General features: G+C 45.5%; 1 protein-coding gene across 6 annotated transcripts in view; it reads right to left on the bottom strand.

Moving 5' to 3' along the window:
• PMS1 (PMS1 homolog 1, mismatch repair system component) overlaps positions 1-24,840 on the bottom strand; it is an 851,578-nt gene that overhangs the window by 70,338 nt on the left and 756,400 nt on the right. For 3 of the 6 annotated variants that reach the window (XR_013608658.1, XM_078680382.1, XM_078680383.1), the window contains 2 exons: positions 21,816-21,976; positions 7,045-7,434 (listed from right to left, as the gene is read on the bottom strand). Coding sequence is in view for 5 of the 6 variants with exons in the window: in XM_078680382.1 (XP_078536508.1) it covers positions 7,270-7,434; positions 21,816-21,976 (326 nt within the window). In the remaining variant the exon portion in view is untranslated. Of the gene's footprint in view, positions 1-7,044; positions 7,435-21,815; positions 21,977-24,840 lie in introns of those variants that run through there. The other 3 variants (XM_078680380.1, XM_078680384.1, XM_078680379.1) reach the window with 1 other exon arrangement.

Here is a 24,840-nt window from a genome sequence, read left to right on the forward strand (position 1 = left end):
GGTGCAGGGTCTGAGGATGGCGACCTCAGTCTTCTCTGAGTTGAGCTTCAAACAGCTGTCTTTCATCCAGGCTGCCATGTTCTTCAATCCTTCCTGGAAGCAGATCCTGGTGTCTTCGGGATTCTTCGTGAGTGAGAGGATGAGCTGGGTGTCATCGGAGTAGGATACAATGCTCAGCCCATGCTGTCTGAGGATGGGGGTGAGGGGGGCTATGTAGATTTTGAAGAGCGTGGGGCTAAGCGATGATCCCTGGGGTACTCCGCAGTTGATTTTAGTGGGTTCAGAGAAGAAGGGAGGGAGTCTGATCCTCTGGGTTCTGCCAAAGAGAAAGGATTGGATCCAGTTGGGGGCGGCTCCTTGTATCCCCGCGTCGTGAAGTCTGGTTGTGAGCGTGCAATGTGAAACGGTGTCGAAGGCAGGGGAGAGGTCTAGAAGGATGAGGGCCGCAGTGTGTTCCTGCTAGAGTAGCATGTGAATGTCGTCAGTGGCTGCGAGGAGGGCGCTCTCGCTGCTGTGGTTACAGCGGAATCCAGACTGGGAAGACGTCTAGGATGCAGTTCTCTTCGATGAAGGCGGTCAGCTGGGCGTTTATGAGTCTTTTGGTGACTTTGGCCGCAAAAGGGAGGAGAGAGATGGGCCGGTATTTTTTCAGGTCTGTTTGGTCGGCCAATGGTTTCTTGAGGAGGGGGTTTAACCTCCGCCCATTTCCAGTCATCTGGGAAGATGCCGGACATGAAGGAGGCGTTGATGGTCCGTCCTAGTTCGGGTTTGATGGCGGCGGCCAATGTGGTTTCTCAGTTTTTGTTTTTCTATTAATTCACATAACTCACAACTAGTTACCACCTGCTTTTGTTTGATGCTAATCTGCATATGCATTTTGGATTTTTTTAGATTAATTTTAATCTGTGAATGTTCAATCAATCAATCAGGGGGTTTATAAAGCACGCTACTCACCTGTGAGGGTCTCAAGGGGCTTGGGGGTGGGGGGGAAGGATAGGAAGAGTAGCTCCGGATCAGTCGTAGAGCCAGGTCTTGAGGTCCTTCCTGAACGTGTGCAGAGTGAGAGAGCATCTGATGTTCACAGGGAGCTGGTTCCAGGTCTTGACTGCGATGTAGGAGAAGGCTCTCCCGCCTGTTCTGGTTCTGCGGATGCGGGGGACCTCTGCCAAGGTGAGGTCGGTGGAACGGAGGTTCCTCTTGGGTACGTGGAAGGATACTCTCTTGTTGAGTTATTTGGGTCCGATGTTTAGTGCGTGTGAATACTGAATTGCTATTAACAAAGTGCATTTACGAAATTGCTTTTATGAGATTTCAAAAAACTTAGTTCTGGTATGCATTTTTACCAATCCCTTCATTTTGATTGACAAACAAGGGTGATACCACCTTTGGCAAGAAGGCAGCTCAAGTCCATAGCACCAATTTGCCTTGGAAGACAATGGTGAAAAGAGGTTGCACGGAAAAGGCCTGGAGGTCACTCATGGGGCACACTGAAGTGATGGTAATAAGAAAGACTGTCCTAACTGTCGGAAGCTGTAGCAAGTAACTGAGCATAGACTCAAATGGCATACACATACGTCAGAATTGGATTTAGGTCCCACTGAGGCATGAAAAATAGTTTTGGACAAAACAAATGCACCAGGCCCTTCAAAAACACATCACAAACAGTGATTTAAAGAAAGAGGGATGATAAGGTAGATCTGAAAAGGCCGTAAGGACTAATAAGTAGCCTTTCTCTGTGACCACTAAAAGGCAGCACTGAGCCAACAGCAACAAAAACATTACAGAAGAGAAATTGGCCTGCAGGGGTTTTAGATGGTGTACCCCACACTAGGTCACAAACGTTTTCTTGCACCGGGCACAGATGTACTCCGTGGACAAGTTCTGGCTGCAAAAATGTCATCCGCCACTTCAGACAGCAAGTCAAAAGAATGTAATTGTCACCGCTCAATCACCACGCATGGAGGTGTAGGTTGTGGAGATGGGGTGCAGGACCTGTTGCTGAGACAAGAGAGAGGGGAGAGGATGTAGCCTAATGGCTAGGGCGGTCAACCTTAAGTCTGGGGAACCGGTTCAAGTCTCAGCAACAACGCTAAACATTCTGTGATTCAGGGCAAATCACTTAATCTCCCCATGCTTAACAAAAATGAATGCGTGCTTGTGTAACGCCACTGGCACTCATGTACAGAGCTCTGATACCTGATACCTTTGGGTCAAGTTTGCGCTGTATAAAACTCCGATTTTTTTTTTTTAATTGAGGCCCCTGAACCCCAACATACTAATAATGGATATGTTACAAATAAGATATCCAGGTGGGGAAGATAGAGTGGCTGTCAATTATCAGGTTGGCACTCATCTGCAAACACATGAGATCTAAATTAGACTCTTGAAGCATCTAGACAGAGCTGAAGAGGCAGTGGTGCTGGACCCATTGCTGTGTCTGCAAGTGCCATCAGGCATGCAGGTATTGAAGGAACACAAGGCCTGAACCCAAGAAGCCTTAGGACCTTCCACAATGACATCCACGACAGATCCCGAAACGCCAGGATCATATTCTGAATATCTTAGATTCAAAGCAGTAGTGGAAATGCATTGAAAGCTTCTATGCCCTTATAAATGGAATCCTCTGTGTAGTGTTCACGTGAGACGTCAGCTCATTGATGGAAAACCCTCAATCTCTAAAAGGATCAAGAGCCATACACTAGAACACATGCTTCACCTATCTCCGAAGATCACCTGCAACCACTGCCATTACTTTTGTGAACACCTGAGGGAGGGGCTGAGGTAAGGCTGAAGGAAGCAGATCAAGCTGGAAGTGTTTTACCTCACTCTAAATCTTAGGTAGCACCTATGGGAATAAAGGATGTATATATGAAAATACATATTGTGTAACTCCAGGGACACCATCCAGTCCTCTGAATCTGGAGCTCAGAGCATCTGAGCCTGAATTAGCATTTTGACTTTGTCTTTATTCAGTCCAATATAGGCCTCAGGCTTCTGTCCTTATTTAAGACAAGCAAGTAGTGTGAATAGCAGCCCTTGCCCATCTCTCAGTCCGGCAGCCACTCAATAGCGCCTTTGACCAACTGGAGATTGACTTCTTGCAACAAGATAACGGTGTGGTCAGCCATGTATGTGTGTATACTAGGGGAATAAGTGGTGGGAATGAAATGAAAGGCAGGGTGTAGTCCCTTTAAACAATCCGTAAAACCCATTGGGCTGATGTAATGATGTCCTACTTAGGGAGGGAATGCCCCATCCTACTCCCCCCCAATCGACCAACTGTGGGCCTAAGGGGGAAAATGGCCCTGTCCATATCGGATAGTTTGGACCAGTGAGTTCATGTTGTCCTCCAGAATGGATGGCAAGATCTCACTGGCCAGGTCCCAAAAGGCATGGGTGTATGTATCCTGAAGACACACTGCATTCAACGAACTATTCCAAGGCTGCACTCGGTGGGTCCTGGAAACCATAATGTTTTTTCTCTAAGGCTACAAAACATGAAAAAACTCTGAGAGAAAACCTTTTCCTGAATTTGCTACTGCAAAAGCACATCAACCCAATCATATGCATGCTGCACTGGCTACCAGTTGCAAGAGTCCCCTTCAATGACATTTGTGTCACCTATCGTCCTCTGCATGAAACAGGACCATCCTTCCAACAGCTAAATCTTGGTGTCTCCTTCCACATACATAATTTGTCTTTAAAACTTTGTTGCAAGTTGGAGGTAGAAGCTTCTCTGCTCATATAGACGAACTCTGAAATTCACCTGGTGATTCGTGGTCACTGGGCATTTCCCAATGCCCTGTTGACCTGTTCTGTCCTAAACACCTTAACCAATGGAAGCAAGTGTTCTGCATGCATTACCCTCACAATATCAATATCAAGCTGCTGGAGAAACCACAACTCACATCTTGGCCTAAAACAGCTTAGTGGACTAATGCATCCATTGTAGAGATGCGTCTAATCTAAAGGTCATCTTCTACCTATACAACCAACAGCAGTTTACTCACATTGGCATAACCAGGTCCCAGAAGAGCCTGATCACCTCTGGAGTGCACCATCTTGTCCCCGTCATCTTCAACTTTTACCTGGAGTCCCTTGGGACACTAATCACCAATAAAGTAGCTTTATAATTCACTAATGCGTCAATGACAGGTAACTCTACTTAAAAATCTCCTTCACTCCAAACATCCAATGCCTTAAACACTGCCTACTCCTCATCCAGACCTAGATGTCAGTACCGACCTGAAGCTTAACTCAACCCAACCAAGACATAACTTGTAGTATTCACCAAGATCAAAACTCAACAACTAGTCTAGGCCCAGCCAAGACATTTTGATTCAGTCCTGCCATCGAACTCACCTTCACTTGCTAAGAAATTCTAGACAACCTAGTACCAGCTGTCTAAACTGAAGAAAGGAAATCCATTTCTGACTTCAGAACTGCTCTCGAAGCCCTTCCACTCTTGCATTTGGATGGTGGGAATGTCAAGCTCCAAGACCTACCATACTCCTTAATGCACCCTCCCTGATCCCCCAAAAGGGTATCCTACATATTCTAGCATGCCTCCAACAAGGGTGTGGAGACATATGATCATATCACCTGACGCAGGCTAGTCAGTACCATATTGAAAACCATCTGCATCATTCAGAAAGCCTTCTCAAGTGGCCCCACCACATAAATGGCTGACAAGCTCACCACTGCTGGTTTCCCTCAGCACACCCGCAGGCAGGACACTATCACAATCACAATAGAGATGTAGAAGTATAATAAGGTGAAAACACAGGACTGTCTCGATGTACTCACCCGGGGTCTAGAATGACATTCCAGTACCCATCAGGATAACTCCAACCTTGCTCCAATTTAGCACAGCGTTAAAGATACACTTCTTCAAAGAACACCACATCACAATGAAATAACCGTTTACTTCTACTCTCAGAATACAGCTTATACTGCATTCACTCATTGACTGTATCTTTGGCACTGTGCAGCACTTCACTGAAATGTGGCTAGGTTTGAGCTGTACTTATACACATACATATCGATTAGCTTCCTCACTAGTGTGCCCACCATTTCACCCTTCCAAGGCTGATAAAATTAGTACTATTCAGATGGATAATTAACACTTATTATCAGTGCCTACAGATCAACTATAAGGTTCAGTGAGCAACGGGAGTTTAGTAGTTATTTATTTCCCATTATGCAACCCAATCACTTTCCTACAGCCAACTGGACAGACTACTATGAATGAGAAAGATGCAAAGGACTTCGTACCATGACAGCCAGGCTCCACGGCAAGAATATTCAAAGAAAGGAAACCGACTCCGGGTGAATACACAGGTGTTCGTGACATAATCCTTGCAATTTAGGTGCACCTGCTACCTCTACACCACAACTGGCGCACTACTCTGAATCTTAGGTACAATATTAATGCCCTACCACTATACAATGATAATCATGCACAGCCTTTCTACACAGAATTCATAACACATAATTGCTGCTATTCTTCTACACTCAGCATTACAACGGGAGCAAACCTGCTTACCTATAGGCAGCACCATCCAACCTCTTTCTGTCTACGCATGTAAACTCCAGCTTCTGTCCACTGACGAGGCATCAGCCCATTAATGTCACAAAATGGCAGCAGTGTTATTTATAAACGCATACAATGGCAGGTAGTGGGATTAGTTCATGAAAAGCAGTACCCTGTTTCCCCAAGAGTGCACTGCAGGCAAATACACCCCAGCACAATGCAATACGGGCATGCAACAGTTCATAATCATATACTGAGAGCTGGACAGTCAAATGATATGCCTCAGAAGTTATGATTATATGTCCAGTATAGGCATAATAGTATTTACTAGAAACTAGAAATAACATAAGGGAGGGTATACCCAATTATCCTATATACCACCTGCTGTAGAGTGGTGTGCATATCACAAGTGAGCATGCGGATGGCACCCAGGTAAATTAGTGCCCAAGCCACATTTCTTGGATATACATGTATATGTGTTTTAGGGTCCTTACCCACAGGAACTACCTGTGGCTTGCTTCATCATTTGACCCACACCCAGATCACCTAGTATGAGTGGGTGGACTCTACACGCTTGTAAGTGGGGCTCTTTACGAGGTTTGTACAGGGAATTGAGGGAGTGTGTTAAAAATGCCTAAAGATCCTCTGGTAGAGTTTCAATGTATGAGGTCGAGGGCAAGATTAAATTAGTGAGATGTTGTAAGGATTCTATGGTCCTTAAAATCCATAGGTCGACACAGTTAAGCCATATATGTTGCCAGTTAGGGTCAGTCGATTTTCTTCAGGTCCTAAATTGGACTTTTTAAATCTGCGCAAAAAGGTGGATTAAACTATTTGTAAGCATTGATATATATTCTACGAAGCATGCACGCAAAACACAGACCATACTGCTAGGCAAGGCCACAATGGCTTTATTACTTGTAAGGTACCATGGGGTTTACATGGGAGCATGGACCGTGTAGTCACAGATTTGACAAGAGAGCATGTCCGTAGTGTTGACACGATCCAAGAAATGTGGCATGGGGACTAATTTACCGCTTGTGTGATATCTGAAACATCGACGCACACCACTCTACAGCAGGTGGTATGCAGGATAACTGGATGTACCCTCCCTTATGTTATTTCTTGTTGACAATTTGGGAAGTTGAGGGCCCACTCTTATAAAAGCCTTCTCATGCCTTACAGTTTTAACGCACTATTCACTAGAAACTACATTGCAATAAAGATATTATTAAAACAAAACCCAACAGATAACTTGACATCGTTGTGGTGGTAACAACAGATCTACCAATATACCGTTCATCAAACCAGGTAAATGAGATTGAGGGGTCTTAAGTTGTCCTGATGAGCGCATAATGACTTGCTGGGCACCTGTGTTTTTCATAAATGAGAAATTAACAAAATAATTTGTTAACATATCCTCATATATCAGTTTAGCGCAGAGAGCTTGGTATATGCTGTCCTATAAAGCTAAAGAGCAGGTGGGGTGGCAGTATGAATCAAAATAGCTGTTTTATGAACGATGTCTTACATATCATGTTTTATTTTTTAGTGTTAAGGTGAATTGGACAGATATTTAAAAAGGAAAAAAAACAGGTCATCGGAGATACACAAAACAATATAGAACAAGTGCAGCATAAATATTTAAAAAATGGCAGTGATAATCAGTATTCATGACAAAACATGAATTCACGGGGAAAATGTTCCTCGGAGCAGCTTCCATGTACTTTGCCGGATTACTTGGCCTCTGGAATATCTGTTAAGTGATGAAAAAACGGGCGGCCATGAACACATGTTTTATTTTCATCAGCGAGCTGCATCTTCATTCTGGAAATCGTGTCTTGCACATCCTCATTTGACAAATATAACGGTAGCTGCCGAGACAGGCGCACGGCTTCTCCCTTGGGAAACAAAAACATGTAACTCATCAGTCAAGCTAAAATAACTGAAATAACCTTTGCGGGTTTCAACGATAATTCTTTCAACAGAAAGTGTAGTTATGATGACCAAAATTCATAAAATATATTGACAGCGTACACATGCTCCATGAATAAACCATGGAATGTTAACAAACAGTTGCCTACATTAAATGCTCATTCCTTGTCTGGTTATGTGTCTCATTCATTTCGCATTCGAAGTCAAGTTATTTGCCGTCATTGTCTGCGAGACGCCTGGGACCGGGAAGATGGAGAGCTCTGCTGGAATTCCTCTTCAGTATGGTGCTCTGGTGTGGACTCCATCTGCTGAATCTGCACAAAACATTCTAAGTGACAAAGGTGCCTGCCTCAAGGCTGATCTGGGCAAGTTTTATACAGATTGCTCACGTGTGGGGAAACGTCAATGGCAGCGATTCTTGTGGTGTCACCAATGCTGTCATTATTAGTATCATCTGAGATGTTATGAGTGACATGTGCGAGGTCGTGCAAAGATGCCGTGTGCAAGTCACCACAACTGGCACGTTTTAAGTATTTTTTTTTTCTTTTTGGGTAGTAAAAGTCTCTTAAACAAACGGCTTTTAGGAGCATTTGTAGTTTTTTTTATTTTACAGATTATATTGTGATGTTACGAAGTGAGAAAGTAGAACTTCTTTTTAATGTGATTGTTATTCACTTAAAGTATCCATGACTGGTCACAGTGTGTCATTTGCCCGTGACGTGTTGTGCCCAGTTCTCTGGCCCTCAACCCTTCCAGTCGTTGTCCAAAGGCCACGCTCAGCTGGATCCAAGCATATGGCGCGACCCTCAGCCACATCCCATGCAATGATTCCCTCCTTCGACAGCTTGCGATGCACGGTCCATGCTTTCGGACCTGGGAGTCCCCTGGCTATGAGAGGTTCCATGTGCACTGGTCTGAGGAAATGGCCTTCAGCCAAACCCAGCAACTCATGACTCAAGACCATTGACAACTGGGTGCAATAGATCTATAAACCTTCCGTCGCATGTTTTCTTGCTGGGGAAATGAGGGCATTTACACTCTTCTGTGGTGCGTCCTCATACAGCAAAGGATGGGTTGTACTCCCTTGGTCCCTGCACGCTCTGGCAATTCCTTCTAACAATATAGGTCTGTGAACCACTCACATAGTGTAATGGCGGCTGGAGCAAATATTTTTAAGCTTATGAGGTGACCACATTCTTGTGGTCTGAGAAAATGTTTGGATAGTTGCAACTATCCAAACATTTAATCAGAATGTGTTTCGGAGATGTACACCTCTTTCCCTTCTGCCTTCAGGCCCGCTCGTACCCCCAGTTCAACTGCAATTATTACCAATTCTTATTAACACTTCTATTGCTTTGGTCTAAACTGAACTGTGGGTCAATACTTAAATTGGTGGCCTAATTAGTACACAACCCATTGATACGCTGGCAATTGAATGTGGAAGGATGAAACACCGAGTCCGCCCAGCTTGGGTTTCAGACTGTGACGGTGGGTAAGACCTATTACATTGCATCAGGGACAATGGGAGGAGGGGAGGCCCGGACAACGGGAGTGCGGTGGGAGGGTGAAGGGGGCGAGAAGACAGAAAACAACTGGAGTGCGAAGGGGGTTGGGGTGAAAAGGCACAGAAAAAATAGTGCTCACAGTTTAAATAATGTGTACTGTACATTGTAACACTCAAAGTAAAGGGGCTTGTAGCCATGAGAGGGTACAAATGACGACATGGCCATAATAATAAGCCAAGCCTCATAATCAATCAGAAGACAGCATTTATAAAGGAAAAAGACAAAGCCAATGACAAAATGGGCAGGGCAGTGGGTGGGGCTTCCCTCAGTAGTGAACTACAGCAGATCTTCACCAGAGCAGCGCTTGAGGGCTGGCTCTAGGCTCAACCTAAAAACGAGACTTTCTCTTTAACAGCCTAAGAGGGACCCCATCCACAATGCCTTGTACTGACACTTTGCATATCAGTTCCAGTTTGATTATATGGATAGTTTAGTCTTTGACTATCTACATAGTGTAACAGTCGGGGAGGCAGTTGTATCCCTACTATCCCCCCCCAATCCTCACAGGCCCTCCACCTACAACAATAGAGGAATCATCGACAATAATCTTTGTAGAGTCCCAATCATGCAGGACCACACCACTTCCCTCACCACACTCTGGCTTAAATGCACACTCCTGAATAGCAGATCGGCCTCTAAACACGCAGCTTACATAGCTGACCTCATTATCTCTACCGATCTGGACCTGATAATTCTAACTGAAACTTGGCTAACAGAGTCCTCCTCGCCTCTCATCGACATCCTAGTACCCCCTAACTACGACATCATCAGACTGGACAGGAGTGGTAAGACAGGGGGAGGAATTGCATGTATACACCGGAGCAGCATCACCGTAAACAGAGCCATATCTCCTATACTCCCCTCTTGCGAATACATATGCCTCGACATCAACAGCAATGGCAAACCAGTATGCTCGTTACACATCATCTATCATTCACCTGGTGACAACTTTATCTTCACAGAACACCTCATAGACATGGTCACAACATACATCGGGCAACAAAACACCCAAATATTCCTTGGTGACTTCAACCTCCACTGGAACGACCACAACAATACAGTGGTCAACAGTCTCAAAAACGTCCTCGGTGCCCTAGTTCTCAACCAAATTTGCAATAGCCCGACACACAATAAATGCTCAATCCTGGATTTAATAATCTCTAAAAGCGATTCCACTCACCTTGAGTCGATCCTACCCTGTGATTGGCCAGACCATCACATCATCACCTTCTTTATCAAGGAAACAGTGAAACTTAACTCAGCTCAATCCACAAAACCTAAAGTATGGAAAAGAAACTTGAAAAAACTCAACCCTAACACGTTACCCTCTTCCAGCCACAATCTACTTCTGCCCCCTGCTGCTTCTTGCAACGTACATGATCTCACCAGCCACTACCTCAACTCTATGACCTCGATGATTAACCAGATTGCTCCCCTTCAACTAAAGAGAGTTTCCCTGGTTCAATGGTCCGCTTAACGAGGATAGACGTTTTGTCAGAACTTCTGAACGCAACTGGAGATCGGTCCCATCCGCCAAGCACCTCATGATTCTAAAAAAAAAGAGAAATGCTTATTACCGAAAGATCAAGTGCACTAAAGCAGACTTCTTGAGCCACCAACTTGACCAACCAAGAAATCGACCCAAAAAACATTTTGAATTAATCAGAACCCAATCTAAGGTCGCACCTCAACATCCACAAGACTTAACTCATCCACAACCCACTTGTGAAGAATTTTTTACCTTCTTTAATCTAAAGACTGAGAACATCAAGAAAGATCTCCTAAATTACCTAATTTCTCACTCTTGTCCTCATACCAAAACCTCCCCACTACCCCCAATTGCATCACAACAAATCCTGTCAAAGTTTGTTTTAAAAAACCGACGCTGTATGGTCATCCTTTAATACCTATACTGGAGATGCTATAGGCAAGATTCTTACAGCCTGATTCATCAAGCTAAATTGCACTTGCAAAGGGCAAGATTCTCAGAATCTTGCCTTTTGCGAGTGCAATTTTTGTATTTGAGATTCATCATCCCAAATGCAAAATTCGCTATTAAAGAATTCGCACATTTGCGAAGAATTGCATTTAAGGAATCTCTATTTGAGATTCCTTAAATGCAATTCATGAATCATTTTAAAATTGCGAAATTGCAATTTTGGGCCGCTATTTACCGAGAGGTCAGACCTCGTGGTAAATAGCAAAAACTTAGAAAAATGCATTTAAATGCATTTTTCTAAGTTGCATGTTACACACACACATGTCCTTTGGACATGTGTGTGCGCAACACCAATGTAGATTACATTTCAGGGGTGCTACAGGGTGTCCTTTGGACACCCCTGCACCCTTGAAATCGCATCCTTATTTGCGATGAACTAATTGCTAATCGCAAATAAGGAACATGTAGGAATCGCAATATTTTTTGCAATTCCTACATGAATCCCGTTTTGCAAGTCCTTAATAGCGATTCCTTATGAATCGCTATTAGGGGCTCGCAAAACGGGAGAATGATGAATCTGGAAACTCAGAAGAGCTGGGGACACAGGAACCATCTGAGGTGAGTACCCAGGAACCCCACGGAGGCTGTGTGCAGAGTGGAATCACAGATGCATACTCAATACAAGTCAATGGGAAAGTCGTGGTTGCAATTTTGAAGAAGAAGGACCCTTCCCAGTGGACTGGACTCTGAAGAAACCCCATGGAATACAGAAGGTTGGAGAGGCACCACACCGGTGGACACCCCAGGAACCAGAATACCTACACCAGGAAAGCCATGTGCATTGGTGTGAAGTGACATTGGAAACTGTCGTAGGCCAAAATGGAGGACTTCAGTTAAGATGCCGCTGGCGAAGAAGGTGAAAGAATCTGGTGGAATCCAAGGGTGGATTCTAGATTAGATGAACCAGCAGGCAGAGGGGACAGAGTCTATGCCACTCAGGAGTAACCAGGAGGCAATGACCACTGATGACGGAGGATGAAGGAGTGATGACGGTGACCCTGTTGCTGCAGCTGTGAGGACCAGGCAACGCCGTGGCAGACCAGGAGCCGTGCACGAGCTGTCCCACGTTGGAAGTCGAGAACTAGGTGGTCGGTGTCCAGCGGGAGTACCAAAACGCCTTGGCAGCAGCAACAGATGTGGTTAACGAAAAAGGAGCAATGTTGGGACCAGCCCCCCGAGGAGGTTCTGGACAGAGGGGTGGATACTCCCATGTCCTTTGTCCAGTTTTACGCCAGAGTGGGAGTCAAGGCCTCTCTGAACTGGCACAAACTGGAGTATATTAAAAGGGAACCAAATGTGCCCTTCACAGCAGTCTGGTGGCGCTGGCAAGCACCACCACCCCAGCCCAATACACTACGTCATGTCTGGGAGATGGTCACACCTCCATATGATTCGAAACCTCTTGTTCTACCCTCCCCTGCTCAAGCTCAGCTCAGGAGCAGGAGGGCAGAAACGTGTCTGTGGTCGGAAGAAGTACTAGCTTGCTGTTAAACCCTGGAAGGCTGGTACCAGGAATAAAGGGGGCACCCCAGGAGAGCCCCCCAGTACATGGGATCCCACATTCAAATTTGGAATCAGTGTTGGGCAAGGATTCCAACATGTTTGATACGAAACATGACTGTTTTTGGTGCCGCCAATATATAGTTAGGCATCTCGTAATTGGCTTGATGTCCACTGTGTGTATAAAATGGGTGATGCACTTACAAAGCCAGGAGAATCGACTTTGTAGGGGTGTCCTGCTCATGCACGGGCACCCTCACACTTATAACCAAGCACCCTGCCATCAGGACTGTAGAGCCTGCCATAGGGGTGACTATAGATTTTAAGTGCAGCGACCTCAAATATAAGTAAACATATCTGCTGTGAGAAGTGTAAGCACCAACTAACACAGGCTGCAATTGCAGGCCTGTAGTTACAGTTTAAGTGGACTCCCCTGGGTGGCACAATACATGATGCAGCTCAGGGGAGACCCATGGTGTACCTATGCTCTGGGCACCTCAGTATTCTATACTAGGGACTTAGAAGGGTACACCAGTAGCCAATTAGGAAGGTACCAAAGTGCTTACCGTAGTCATATTTAGGGGGAATGCACAGTGAATGCGGACCTGATTAGCAGGATCCCAGTCAGACTAGTCATAAAACAGAATAACACCAGCGGAAAGTGGGGATAACCATGAAAGCGGATCCTACATTCCTACAGACAGGCATTTGGAAATATGTAGATGTGTGAGGCTATGGATCCTATAAAGGACTCAATTTGAAGAGCTGACAGCTTTTGGTTGTTTCTTTAATATACAACATTTATTTTGAATAGATGACACTTTCTCCTGAGAATCTCCTGAGTCTTATGTTTATTTTGTTTCCTAAGTATATTATACTTTGTACTGGTTCACTTATGGATTGGCCCATATTGATTTGTGATCCCAGTTTTTGTAGGAGCTTTACAGATTCTTGGAAGTCTTGTTTTGCTGTTATTTGAGTACTTGCTTTCATAAGCAGGTCATCAAGATATGAGTAGACAAATATTTTTCTTGCTTGTGAACAAGCTGCAACCACTGCCATGCGCTTTGAGATGGCTTGTGGTGCAGATTTAAAAAAAATCCCCATACTTTATTGATTTTCAATGAGCCGCGACACGCGTGGTTTAATACAATCGGTACATGGTCAACTCCGCCGGGACAGAGGAATACAAACAGCACAAAGTGTGCACGTTACATACAAAGCGGAAATACAGACAGATGTGAAACTGTTGTTATTTTAGTACCGTCTCATTTCCATGAGTCTCTTGCAGGCTAATAACAAACAAATTTAGTTGAACACTTAAACAAGCCCAGTCAACCCTCCCCCTCCCTCCCGTCTGGCTCACCCCGAGTTAAGCTCAAAAGTCTACAGATCCCACCTCAATCCACTCGGTATCTTCTTTGTTGGACCTCACCTACAATGAACCCTGTATTGGGTGGCTGCACAGATGCCTGTCACGACTGCGTCCTTGGGGGGGGGGGGGGGAGAGAGGTAGGGGACTACATGTCCAGGGTGTGTTATGGCATTGGGGGGGTCAATTGCCTTGAATGCTTCCAGCAGCAGATCCAAGTCCATAATTATCAACGTTTTTTCTCAGTCCCCTATATTCTTCCCTCCTGATGACTGCGCTCCTTGCCCTACCAAAATCTTCAGCGCAGACAGACCCTTATGATTCACTTCAGTTTCAAGCAGCAGGACCCTGCCGCATAACTGAAGGAGGTGAGACGTGGTTGCCTGCAGTGGCCAGGGGCAATAGGCTTGGGAGGATGGAGGGCGGCCTCTCCAATTTTTCCATCTGCTGGACTGGCGTGCTCATTGAGGATGGGGTGCGGGAAGGTGCTTCCGCAGACCCCGGTCCAGACTAGGATCGGCCAGTAAAATGTCCCGCCACCTGATTATAGAGTGGACACAGAGGAGCTGGCAGCCCAGGTGCCTCTCCTGGAGCAGCAGGGGACGGCGGACCTAGGGGGGATCCTCAAGGACATAAATGACTCAAGGGAGGTGGTGGAGGCTTAGGTGAATGGCATTCGTGTGGTCCTTTCTCTTTTACGCCAGGACCTCCACAATGTGCTGGACAGGGCAATGAAGGTAGAGGTGTGGGTGTCCACAGCATAGGATGACATTGCTATTCTTAAACAACAGATGTCTAAGATGACGCCTCCTAGTCAGCGGTCACAGACCGAGCAGAGGACGCAGAGAAAAGGTCCTGGCGCAACAACCTTCAACTTGTTGGATTCCCTGAATCTCTGGGGCAGCAGGGCCTTGCCGGGGCCCTGGAAGACTGGCTTATGTCCTGGGTCTCCAGGGAGAAGTTGTCTGCTCTATATGCTATCTTTTTGTCATTGAGAGGGCCCACCACTCTTTAGCGCCGAAGCCCTCGCCTTGAGCCTCTCCTAGACCCGTGATCCTGCAGATTCTCAGCTATAAGGATAGTGACGCCATCCTGCAGAAGGCCTGTGTTCGGCCGGACTAACAATTTTCCAACTCTAGTGTCCAAATATTTCCCTGATTATACCAGAGCGGTGCAGCAGCAATGGAGATCATTTGAGGAAGTGAAGCATAAGCTCTGTGCCCTCAACCTAAGATAAATTTTCCTCTTCCAGGCATGTCAAAGTTATCTTTCAATCCACCACCCTTTTCTTTGGTACTCCAGACCAGGCTTGGGAGTGGGTGACGGAGAGGAGGCTGCTGTGGCAGCCGTCCCCTGGGCAGGCCCAGTCTGGTGACCTGGAGGAGCAGGCCCCAGCGAAGTCAGGGGAGCATACGGGGTCGATCTCCCGCCCCGGTAGAGGGGGAGCTTCCGATCCTGGAGGTCCTTGGTGGGGCTGATGGGGAGGGCTCCGACTATCCTCGGGGAGATCCTGCCCGGACCTGGCAATTTAGGGTGAGGTGGACGTCCTCTCTGATACCCCCTTGGTCTTTCGCTCTACGGAGGTAGACTAGAGCTCCTTGTCTCAGTCACCAGACATCCCGTCAACTGGATGGTCCCTCTTAACTTTCCTCGACAGTGGTTTTCGGTGTGGTGGGTTGGAGGGGTACCTAGAGGGGGAGGCTGTGTCACCCCCCCCCCCCGTCCCACAGCCTGTTTGGCTCTCCTCTTGTTTTGGTTATTGCTCTATTTGGTTTAGAGGGCAACATTCTAATTTCATTGTATCTTAAGTGTGAAAATTTATTAGCAGGAAATGAATCCTGTTGTTTGGGAGTCTATGGCCCGCAGACGTTTCCTGCGCCACCAAGTTAGAAGTTTCGGGGCATTAAGTTAGAGCGACAGATGCTTCTTTGGGTGAAGTGTGGAAAGGGGAGGGCGTTGAGGGGTAAGCGTTCTAGTAAAGCCTTTGAGTCTGGTTTCCTATGTTGAAAGATTTGTACTAACATTGTGTTTTCCTTCTAGGTTAGTGAGGGCGATCACACAGACAATAGCGATTAGCTAGGCGTGGTATGGTATGCACTGCAGGCCCCTTGGGTATCAGGTCTCCTCTTGGGTTGGCATGGGCTGGTTTTGGGGCCTCTCTGACTGCGTTATGCCCTTCGTTAAGATAACGGTACTCTTCTGGAATGGACCGCTTTAAGCACTCTGCAGTGTTACAATACCTCAAGCATCACAGGCCAGCAGTGGTTTTATTGCAGAAGACCCACTTATTGGATACAAACTGTCTTTTTTTTGGGCCGTTTTGGCTACAACAGGATTTACAACTCGGTTGTCACACAAGGTTCCAGGGGAGTGGCAATATTGCTGCACAAATCTCTTCCAATGGTGGTTACAGTGCAACACACGGACACTCATGGCTTCTATGTGGGCACCAAGGGACGATTAGAAGCGAGCATTACAACTTTATATCCTGTTATGTCCCGCCTCCCCTACTGCAGTCCTCCCTGCAAACTCTGAGATCATTTCTCTTGACCCTCTCACAGACGTTACGATGGCTGGAGGGGACTTTAACGCGTCCCTGATCCGAGCCTGGATGTCTCTTCCACCTCAGCCCGAACAGGCACTCCTGGTGGGGCTGTTTGACCTACTAGGGAGACTCACTGGGCTTCTGCGATGCTCGTCACTCCTGGCATCCTGGCCAAAGGACCTATACCCATCAATCTGCTGCATATGCACTGGATTCTCTTATAGATTTGATGTGTATTCTCCCGCATGGTATCTCTGATCATGCTCCGTTGTTATTGTCGTGGGGAACTCAGCCCACTGCTTTACGGCCAGTTTAAAGGTTTAACATCTGGCCCCTGCAGAGTTCCGACTGCGAGGCTTTTGTCGAGGAGAAATTGCATCCTTTTTTTTAACTTAATGTAGGAACCATGAACTCAGCAGTGAATCTATGGGCAGCTAGTAAACTTTTCCTGAGAGGCCGTATTAAGGGTTATGTTTGTCAGGCAGAGACGTGCCGGGTGGCGCGCCTGACCGATTTAGAAGCCCAGATCCTAAAGGTGGCAGCTGCTCTCCGACATCGTGATACCAAACACTCTGGCCTTGCCAGAGCTACAGCAAGTGTCTTTAGAAGAGGCCAGGCAGTACTGGAGGGCCTCGACACAGACAGTATATACCCCGGGAGGCAAATCCGGTATATTATTGTTTTGGCTGGCAACCTGCGGAGTCTCTGACCATGTGGTCCCCGTGATTCAGGAATCGTCAGCCCGGCCTCATGAGGAGATCCCCGTCATAGCTCTGACTTTTGTGGACTTATACTCGCGGTGCCTTCCGTCACCAGCGGAAGTCGCGAACCCCCTTCTGGACAGTATACTGTTGCAGACTCTACCCAATGTTTTGGCCCAGGAACTGGACCAAACTCTGATGCTAGATGAAGTGAGTGCGGAGCTGTCAGGTTTGCAAGGTGGAAAGACAGCTGGCCCAAATGGATACCCCATCGAATATCATGTGCCCCTATCTCCTGCTCTTTTTGATGCAGCGGTCATGCAGCAGGGGTTTTTCCCACCAGACTTAAATTGTTCTAAGATTGCGGTTCTACCCAAAGACGGTCTTCCGAAGGATTGTTGCTCCTTTTATCTGCCAATTTCGTTGATTAACACTGGCATTAAGATATTTGCGAAACTGTTAGCTGCGCAATTGAGCGGGGCCTTGCCTCACTTGGTCCACCCAGATCAATGTGGATATATGTTGAGCTGTAGTACAAGCCACTGCATTAGGAGTGTCTAAGTGGCGCTGTCCCGGGCGTCAGACCTCGATGGTGCAACCCTTTTGCTAATAGACTTCACTAAATCATTTGACACGGTATTGTGGTCTATTATGGAGGAGGTTGTCCATCGGGTTGACCTGGGAGAAGGGCTCCGTCATATGAATGAATGAATAAAACGCATTTGTAGAGCGCACAGCTACTCAACAAGAGTGTCCCGGCGCTGATCGACTCACACTAACAGGACCTAACAAGCATGCCTAGTCCTGGAAAAGACAGGTTTAAGATGTTTCTTAAAAACAGTCAGGTCAGCTGTGGATCTGAGAGCAGCCGCTATGGTTTGGCTTCTTTACCACTCACTGACTGCTCAAGTTTGGGTGAATGTCCACTGTCCCCTTTGCCTTGGTGATAGAGCCACTGGTGCGGCTTATACATTGTGATGCCCAGGTGTAAGGATGGCAGTGGGGAGTGGGTCTTGAAGACTGCGTAGCAATATATGAGGCTGATATGTTTTTGCTCTTGAACGAGCCACAGCGCTCTGGGCCATGCTGCCTAAAACTCCTCCAGCTGTATGGTGAGGCGTCCAGGCTTTGGGTTAATGAAGGCAAGTCCTGTTTAGTGGAGGTAAAAGGTGACTCTTTAGGGTGGGTCTGGTACCCGAACATTCTTACCCGACACAATACCTTTAAGTATCTAGGGGTACACATGTCACCCCTTCTGGATTTGGTCCGGGCTCTTAATACTCGAGGTCTAGACCTGCGGCTTAACTGCGATCTTGGCCACTGGGTTACACTCCCACTAAACCCGATGGGGCGGATGGCCCTTTTTAAAATGGTGTGCTTGCCGCAATACTGACTGTGGTCTAGCTTCATCGTATATCTATTTATACTATCTGGCAGCTCTCACGGTGCTGGTTAACGACTGGTTGACGTGGGTGGGATGACCCGGCGAACTGTCTGGTAATACACTCATGGGGGATAGATGGTGCTTGATCTTTCATAAAGAGCACATCTGTTGGGTACCTTGCCTTCCTGTACACGTGTCTCTTACCTGTTGGAGGGCGGACCTTTGACTTACTGGATGGAACTGCTGCCTAAACAGGATTGCCCCCTATGGCGAGGAACATAGCTTGGTCAGCTATCACCCCTGGAGGGGTTCCTGCCATGGGATCATCTTGGGATTGCCTACCTTGGAGATGTTTATCCTGGGAAGCTTGTTTCCGGTCCAGGGAAGGCATGGCTTGGCAGTTCGGGCTGGACTGTTCCCATGAGGAACAGGGTCAGACTGATTTGCATATGGCCATGTCTGACCTGGGGTGGCAGAGTGGGCTAAAGAACGGTGATGGATTAAACCCAGATCTTTTGACTGGGTGTGAGTGTTTGATTGGTCCAGATGCTCAGTCCATCACCACCCTCTTTTGTACCGCTCTGTTCACCATAGGTTGGCAGGGTATGCTCAGACGTGAGTCCTTTGCTCACTTTGCCACTGGATTCAAGCAAGCCTGGCTGAAGACGGCTGAAATGCCAGAAACCGGTCCTAGGAAGCTTGTTTCCGGTCGAGGGAAGGCATGGCTTGGCAGTTCGGGCTGGACTGTTCCCAAGAGGCACAGGGTCAGACTGATTTGCATATGCCCATGTCTGAACTGGGGTGGCAGAGTGGGCTAAAGAACGGTGATGGGTTAAACCCAGATCTTTTGACTGGGTGTGAGTGTTTGATTGGTTCAGATACTCTGTCCATCACCACCCCCTTTTGTACCGCTTTATAAGAGGGGGGGCATTATGTTATTCCAAGAATTGAAGGTCAAATACTCCTTGCCTACTCACAATTATTTATGTATCTCCAATTGCGCCACGCCTTGTTGGCGCACGACTTACTGGAGAACCTTTTCCCCGAGTACAGTTCGTTGGAGGCAAAGATCTTCTAGGGGAAGCTAGGTAAAGAGGCTACATCAGCGATTTTCAGGTCGCTGATGATACATGACCCAGATAACCTTAAAAAGACCAGACAGAGGCAGGCGTTCTGGGTGGGGGACTTTGATGAAGAAGACCGGAGGGTGGTTTAAATGGTGCTGAGTGAGCTGGTGATCTCGAAGAGGCTGTGTATAATACAGTTCAGTTACTGGCATGTGACATATCTCACTCCGAAGCGCTTACAACATTTGCTCCACAATGCACAAGCAGCATGCGTGTGGTGTGCACTCCCCGCAGCGGACTTTTATAATGTAGCCTGGGATTGTCTGGTGCTGAGGCCCTTTTGGAGGGAAGTTGATTGCATACTTTCGTCTGTCTTAGGCTGCCAGCTGGAGTTGAGGCCGCATATTGTCCTGGTTGGGTTGTTGGATGAGGTGGGGAGCCCCAGAGTTGAGCGAGTCTTTCTGGGGACGGCTTGCCTGGTTGCTAAGCGGGATGCAGCCCATGCATGGAAACAACAGAAGCCACCGACTGGTAGGGGGCGGCATGCAGGAGTGGACTGGTGTGCCCACTGGCGAAGCCAGTTTTTGATGCTCGTGGCTGCCCTAAGAAACATGAACGTATATGGGGGAAATGGTGCAGGTACTATGGGCTGACGAGCTGATATCCCAATGTTGCACATTATTAATGTGTGGGCTTGTCACTATGTCATACATGTAGTGTGAGTATATTTTGTACTGTGTGTTGCTGTGCTTCACGGCAAAACTCTCAAAGTTGGTTATAAAAAAAAAGCTCCAAGAATTACATCTGTAGCTGTTTCCAAAGCAGAGATCATATTATTAATGTTAATATAGCATCCCAATGGTCTCCTATGAAACAGCTTACCCTGCTAGAGTGGAAAATGGCTTTTAAGCCTGGTCACTGTAAGGACATTCTTAACATTAAACTTTTACATGGCTATATTTAACTTCCGAACACCCTGTCCCATGGGAATTTAAGGCCTAATTAATTTTAATTAATATTTAAAAAGGAGGGTTTAGGCTGGTCAAAGGGGCTATTTGGCAGGTAGAATTTGCAGTTTTAAAACTAAACAAACAAGCTAAAGTGGTAGGCCTGCTTTGCACTGTTATTCTAGTGGTGGCATAAGGAGTGCTGCAATCTACGAGAGACATTTAACTTAGGGCCTTGGATTGATTTTGTGCTATATACTAGGGACTTAAAGGGATGGTAAAGTTGCCATTCGGAGTATAGCCAATTGAGACATGCTTTAGAAATCAGAGCACATGTACAGGGACCTGGTAAACAGAGTCCCAGTGCACAAAAACAGCAGCATCCATCCCAAAAAAGGGGATGATCATGCAAAATGAGGCATTCTCCTACATTTACCATTTCTATAGCCTTGGGGTGCTGACAGCCTGCAAACAATACACATAGCTGTATATTGACATGTGACATTACACCTGGCAAATTATGGTTGTGTCTGAGCACATGAGCCAGTACCCATGCACACGATGTAAATAGTTAGATACATTAGAATTGCAGCTAGGCTTATGAGGCAGCATTTGTCATATGATTCAAGTTCCCAAGTATACCAATAGATAGTGTAGAAATTCTGAGGTTGGTCTAAAATATTAGTGTGCATAGTTATTTGATACCTTGAGTCATGTTGGGTGTACTAGGATATGGCTGCCTGTACCCGGACATGTGTATCTGCTTCTAGGCATGTAAGCTTATAACAGAGACAAAAAGAGACTATTAGTTTTATGAATCCTTGTTTTCCATGGTTGGAACTAGAAATTTGATATCGGGTTTAACTTCTGCATGACCTTGAGCAAATTCCAGTAGAAAAGAGATATGGATATACTGTGCCTGGATACCCTCACGGGTGACTAATAGCCCTCTAAAAATCTATTGATTGATTGATTGAGTAGCAGCAACCTTAATGTCACATAGACATCCATGATTCATAACCTGACAACATGTGCTATATAAGCTAATACTATACAACTTTAACAAAAACATTACTATGCCCTTGGCATCATCCAAGCATCATTTTCACTACAGCTCTGAATATAGTCCACAGCAATGGAAATCTACTCTGCCAGATTTCCAGGAACGTAATGTACACTATCAGCACACAGTAATTAATAGCCTCACCTTCAGTGTGAAGAGTACATTATGATTGTTTATTGGAACACAAAATATCTGATTTCTTACCTGTAGGTAATTTCTCACTTTGAGAGGTCTGCATTCAAAAGGGGTCTTTGCAGTTTTATTTATAACAGAATTCAGAATTTCTTTTAAATCAGATAACCCATAGTAAGGTAAAATATCAGCCATCGCTTCTACTTCTACTCGGTTTTCTAACACTGATGATCCTATAAATAAAGAAAACATTATTTAATTCAAGTGACTTCCCATACATATACTTCTTCCATACCAGTTTCAGGGCAATAGATTTTCCAAATCTAAAGTTTTATATGGAACGTTTTACAAAACATATTTCCTGCTTATAAATACCCTTAATATCTCAGTGACAATATGTACCAATCATTAAATGTAGAAATTAAGAAAAGAAAACAAGTACTGAATAGTGGAAAGCTGAAAACAGGTTTTCTGTGCTTCCTCTCTAACTAAAAGCACCCTGTAAGATGCGAGGTATTTTAAATCAAATTGGTTTTATCCATTTTTAATCTAAGTTAAGGGAAAACAACGTGAAACTAAAAAAACTGAAATCCAGTTTTCCAGCTTCAACTGCAATAGAACCATATGCTTGATCTGATCTTTGTACAGGTTTGGATAATAATGGAGGTAGGCACTACAGATGTGACAGCCACTCTACGTTTGCCACATTTGAGGTCTGGTAGCTACAGAGTGGGGGTATGGCGGTGCAGACAGGCGTTGACTCCTCTTCCTTAGGGATTTGTCTCTGTGGAGTCTGCTCTAATAAGGTACTCCTAGCAGCATCAGGGACAGACCTGGTTTTCTGAGTGAAGGTGTTTATGGATTAAGTAAAGCAGGCCAGATGGGTACAACATCCAGGAAGAAAAAGATACTGGTTACCTTTTAACTCTTCCCATTCCCAGTCCCTTTGCTCCCGCGCCCTCTGCTTCCACTCTGCTTCTCCCACCGAACCAGACAGAAGGGGCACAAGAAAGGATACAAAGGACACCAACTAAGGAGCACAAAAGGCTGCAATTATGTGTCAGTTTTTGGTCCTAGTCCATTTTCTAAATATGGAATAGAATGCAGTTCAACGGTTAGCGTGTTACTGCAGATTGTAATTACTGTTCAATTCGAGGAACAACTGATAGCTTTAATAGTCCTGGTAGCAAAAAGGAAAGTGACTATTAGACAGAGCAGGGTCTCTGACTGCACCATAAATAACTGCATTAAAGACATATTTTTTGTAATACCAAAGCTGAGCTGTGTGCTTTACTTTTACTACCCTTTGGCACAAGCAGAATATATGGTGTCCTCTACAACCCTATTTAAGGTCTCGCCCTGCCGTGAATCTATCTGCCCCCCCCCCTCCCCTATACGACGCTATTAAAGAAATGCGAACATACAAGATCGAATGGGTCGGTATGTATGGCATGTATGAGTATTACAATTGAAAGCACACAAATAGGATTCTAACATTAATCAGAATAATGAGGTCAGGTAGGACAAGAAAGAACCCACCACAACTCAGGAAACGGAAAATCAAAGCCAAAATGGATAACAAAGGCACAGCCTCTCCCCAGAGTAGTGCAATTAATTCCCCAAGAGACCACGCAACCCTATTAATAGCACCAATTTATTCAATCTTTGGCTCAATGAACCCAACTGGTAAATTTAAATTTTTAAAAGACCCAGCTGCAGCCATTTTCTCAATGCCCGCAAAGATTAATGGACTTCAAAAACCACTGACGCCGTATAAAGAAACCAATCAGTTGGATGATAAAACAATCAATTCGACATCATTGATACCGGCGCAACCTGTGCATGATACACTACACACTATTGGAACAGAAGGGCCAAACATGAGCATGCCACTGCTGCAAGAGGTTGAGAAGTCGCCTAGTTGGGGGAACAACAAGCCCACAATCCAAACACAAGCGCAGGTACACGCAAAACCAGGTGACAACGGCCAGGAGCAAGAACGAGCGCAATGCAAAAGCCCATACAGTATCTTGGACAGTACTGTGGATAATATTTTGGAGAACCCCACTACAAACCAAAGTCAAACTAGAGTAACATTAACATCCACACTGCCATCACTATCAATTAGTGACACCAACATGGATCAACCAGGGGCAGTATATCAGTTTCATACTTCTAATACCCAGGTTTCAGGATGTGAGTTAGGATGTGAGCCAGGTAGAAAGGTTAAAAGGAAATTGGACGTCGACTATAAAGAAAAACCCAATAACCATTCTACACGAGACAAGAGTCAAGATTACACCGTGAAAAGGAAGAATTCGGTTATAGGGATGAATTCAGTGACTCGTGGATGGAGTCTCAATCAATCTAGAATAATAAAGAGATATTACAAGCATTGAGTGCAACATCTAAATCCAATATACAAATCAAGAAAAAAGGAAAAACAAAATCCCAGCATACCAAATTATTCAATAAGATTACAACACTAGCTAATGACGCACTGGGAAAAAATCCAGCAGGGGGCCTACAAAGTAAACAATTGAGGTTGGAACCAAAGGTTAGACAGGACACAATAATAGAAATATCAAGTTTGACGGAACAGGCAGACCAAGTACCTACAGAAGCACTTATCAAAACATGCAATAAAAATGAACCAAACCTGGAACAAAAGGCCCATACGGATAGGGACAATGCGGTGAAATACAAAAAAAGCACAGCAAACACACTTTATCCTAATATCAACTGGGGCCAACAGGCAGATAACAGCTTTATTCAATCAGATGGAAAGCAGGATTCAAATCTGGAATCTCTAATAAATGTACATGGAGTTCTAGTGAAAACACTAGAAATATCAATCAAAACTCTGAATATGCAGTCAGACAAACTTGATATCCAACTAAATTTAATGAGCTTAATCGCTGAACACATCTCAGATATAAATAATAAACTTGATACTATGACGAGCATATTCGCAAACCCCCAGGATCAAAATGAAAAGCGGGCCCAATCTTCCATCTGCCCCTGTAGTCCTATACTTTTACAAATTAAGGGACCTACCAACTATACTAAAAAGCATCCTTCTGGAATGTAAACGTGT

The sequence above is a fragment of the Lissotriton helveticus genome, chromosome 3_1 (assembly GCF_964261635.1).
Source record: "Lissotriton helveticus chromosome 3_1, aLisHel1.1, whole genome shotgun sequence".
NCBI classification, from domain to species: Eukaryota; Metazoa; Chordata; class Amphibia; order Caudata; family Salamandridae; genus Lissotriton; species Lissotriton helveticus.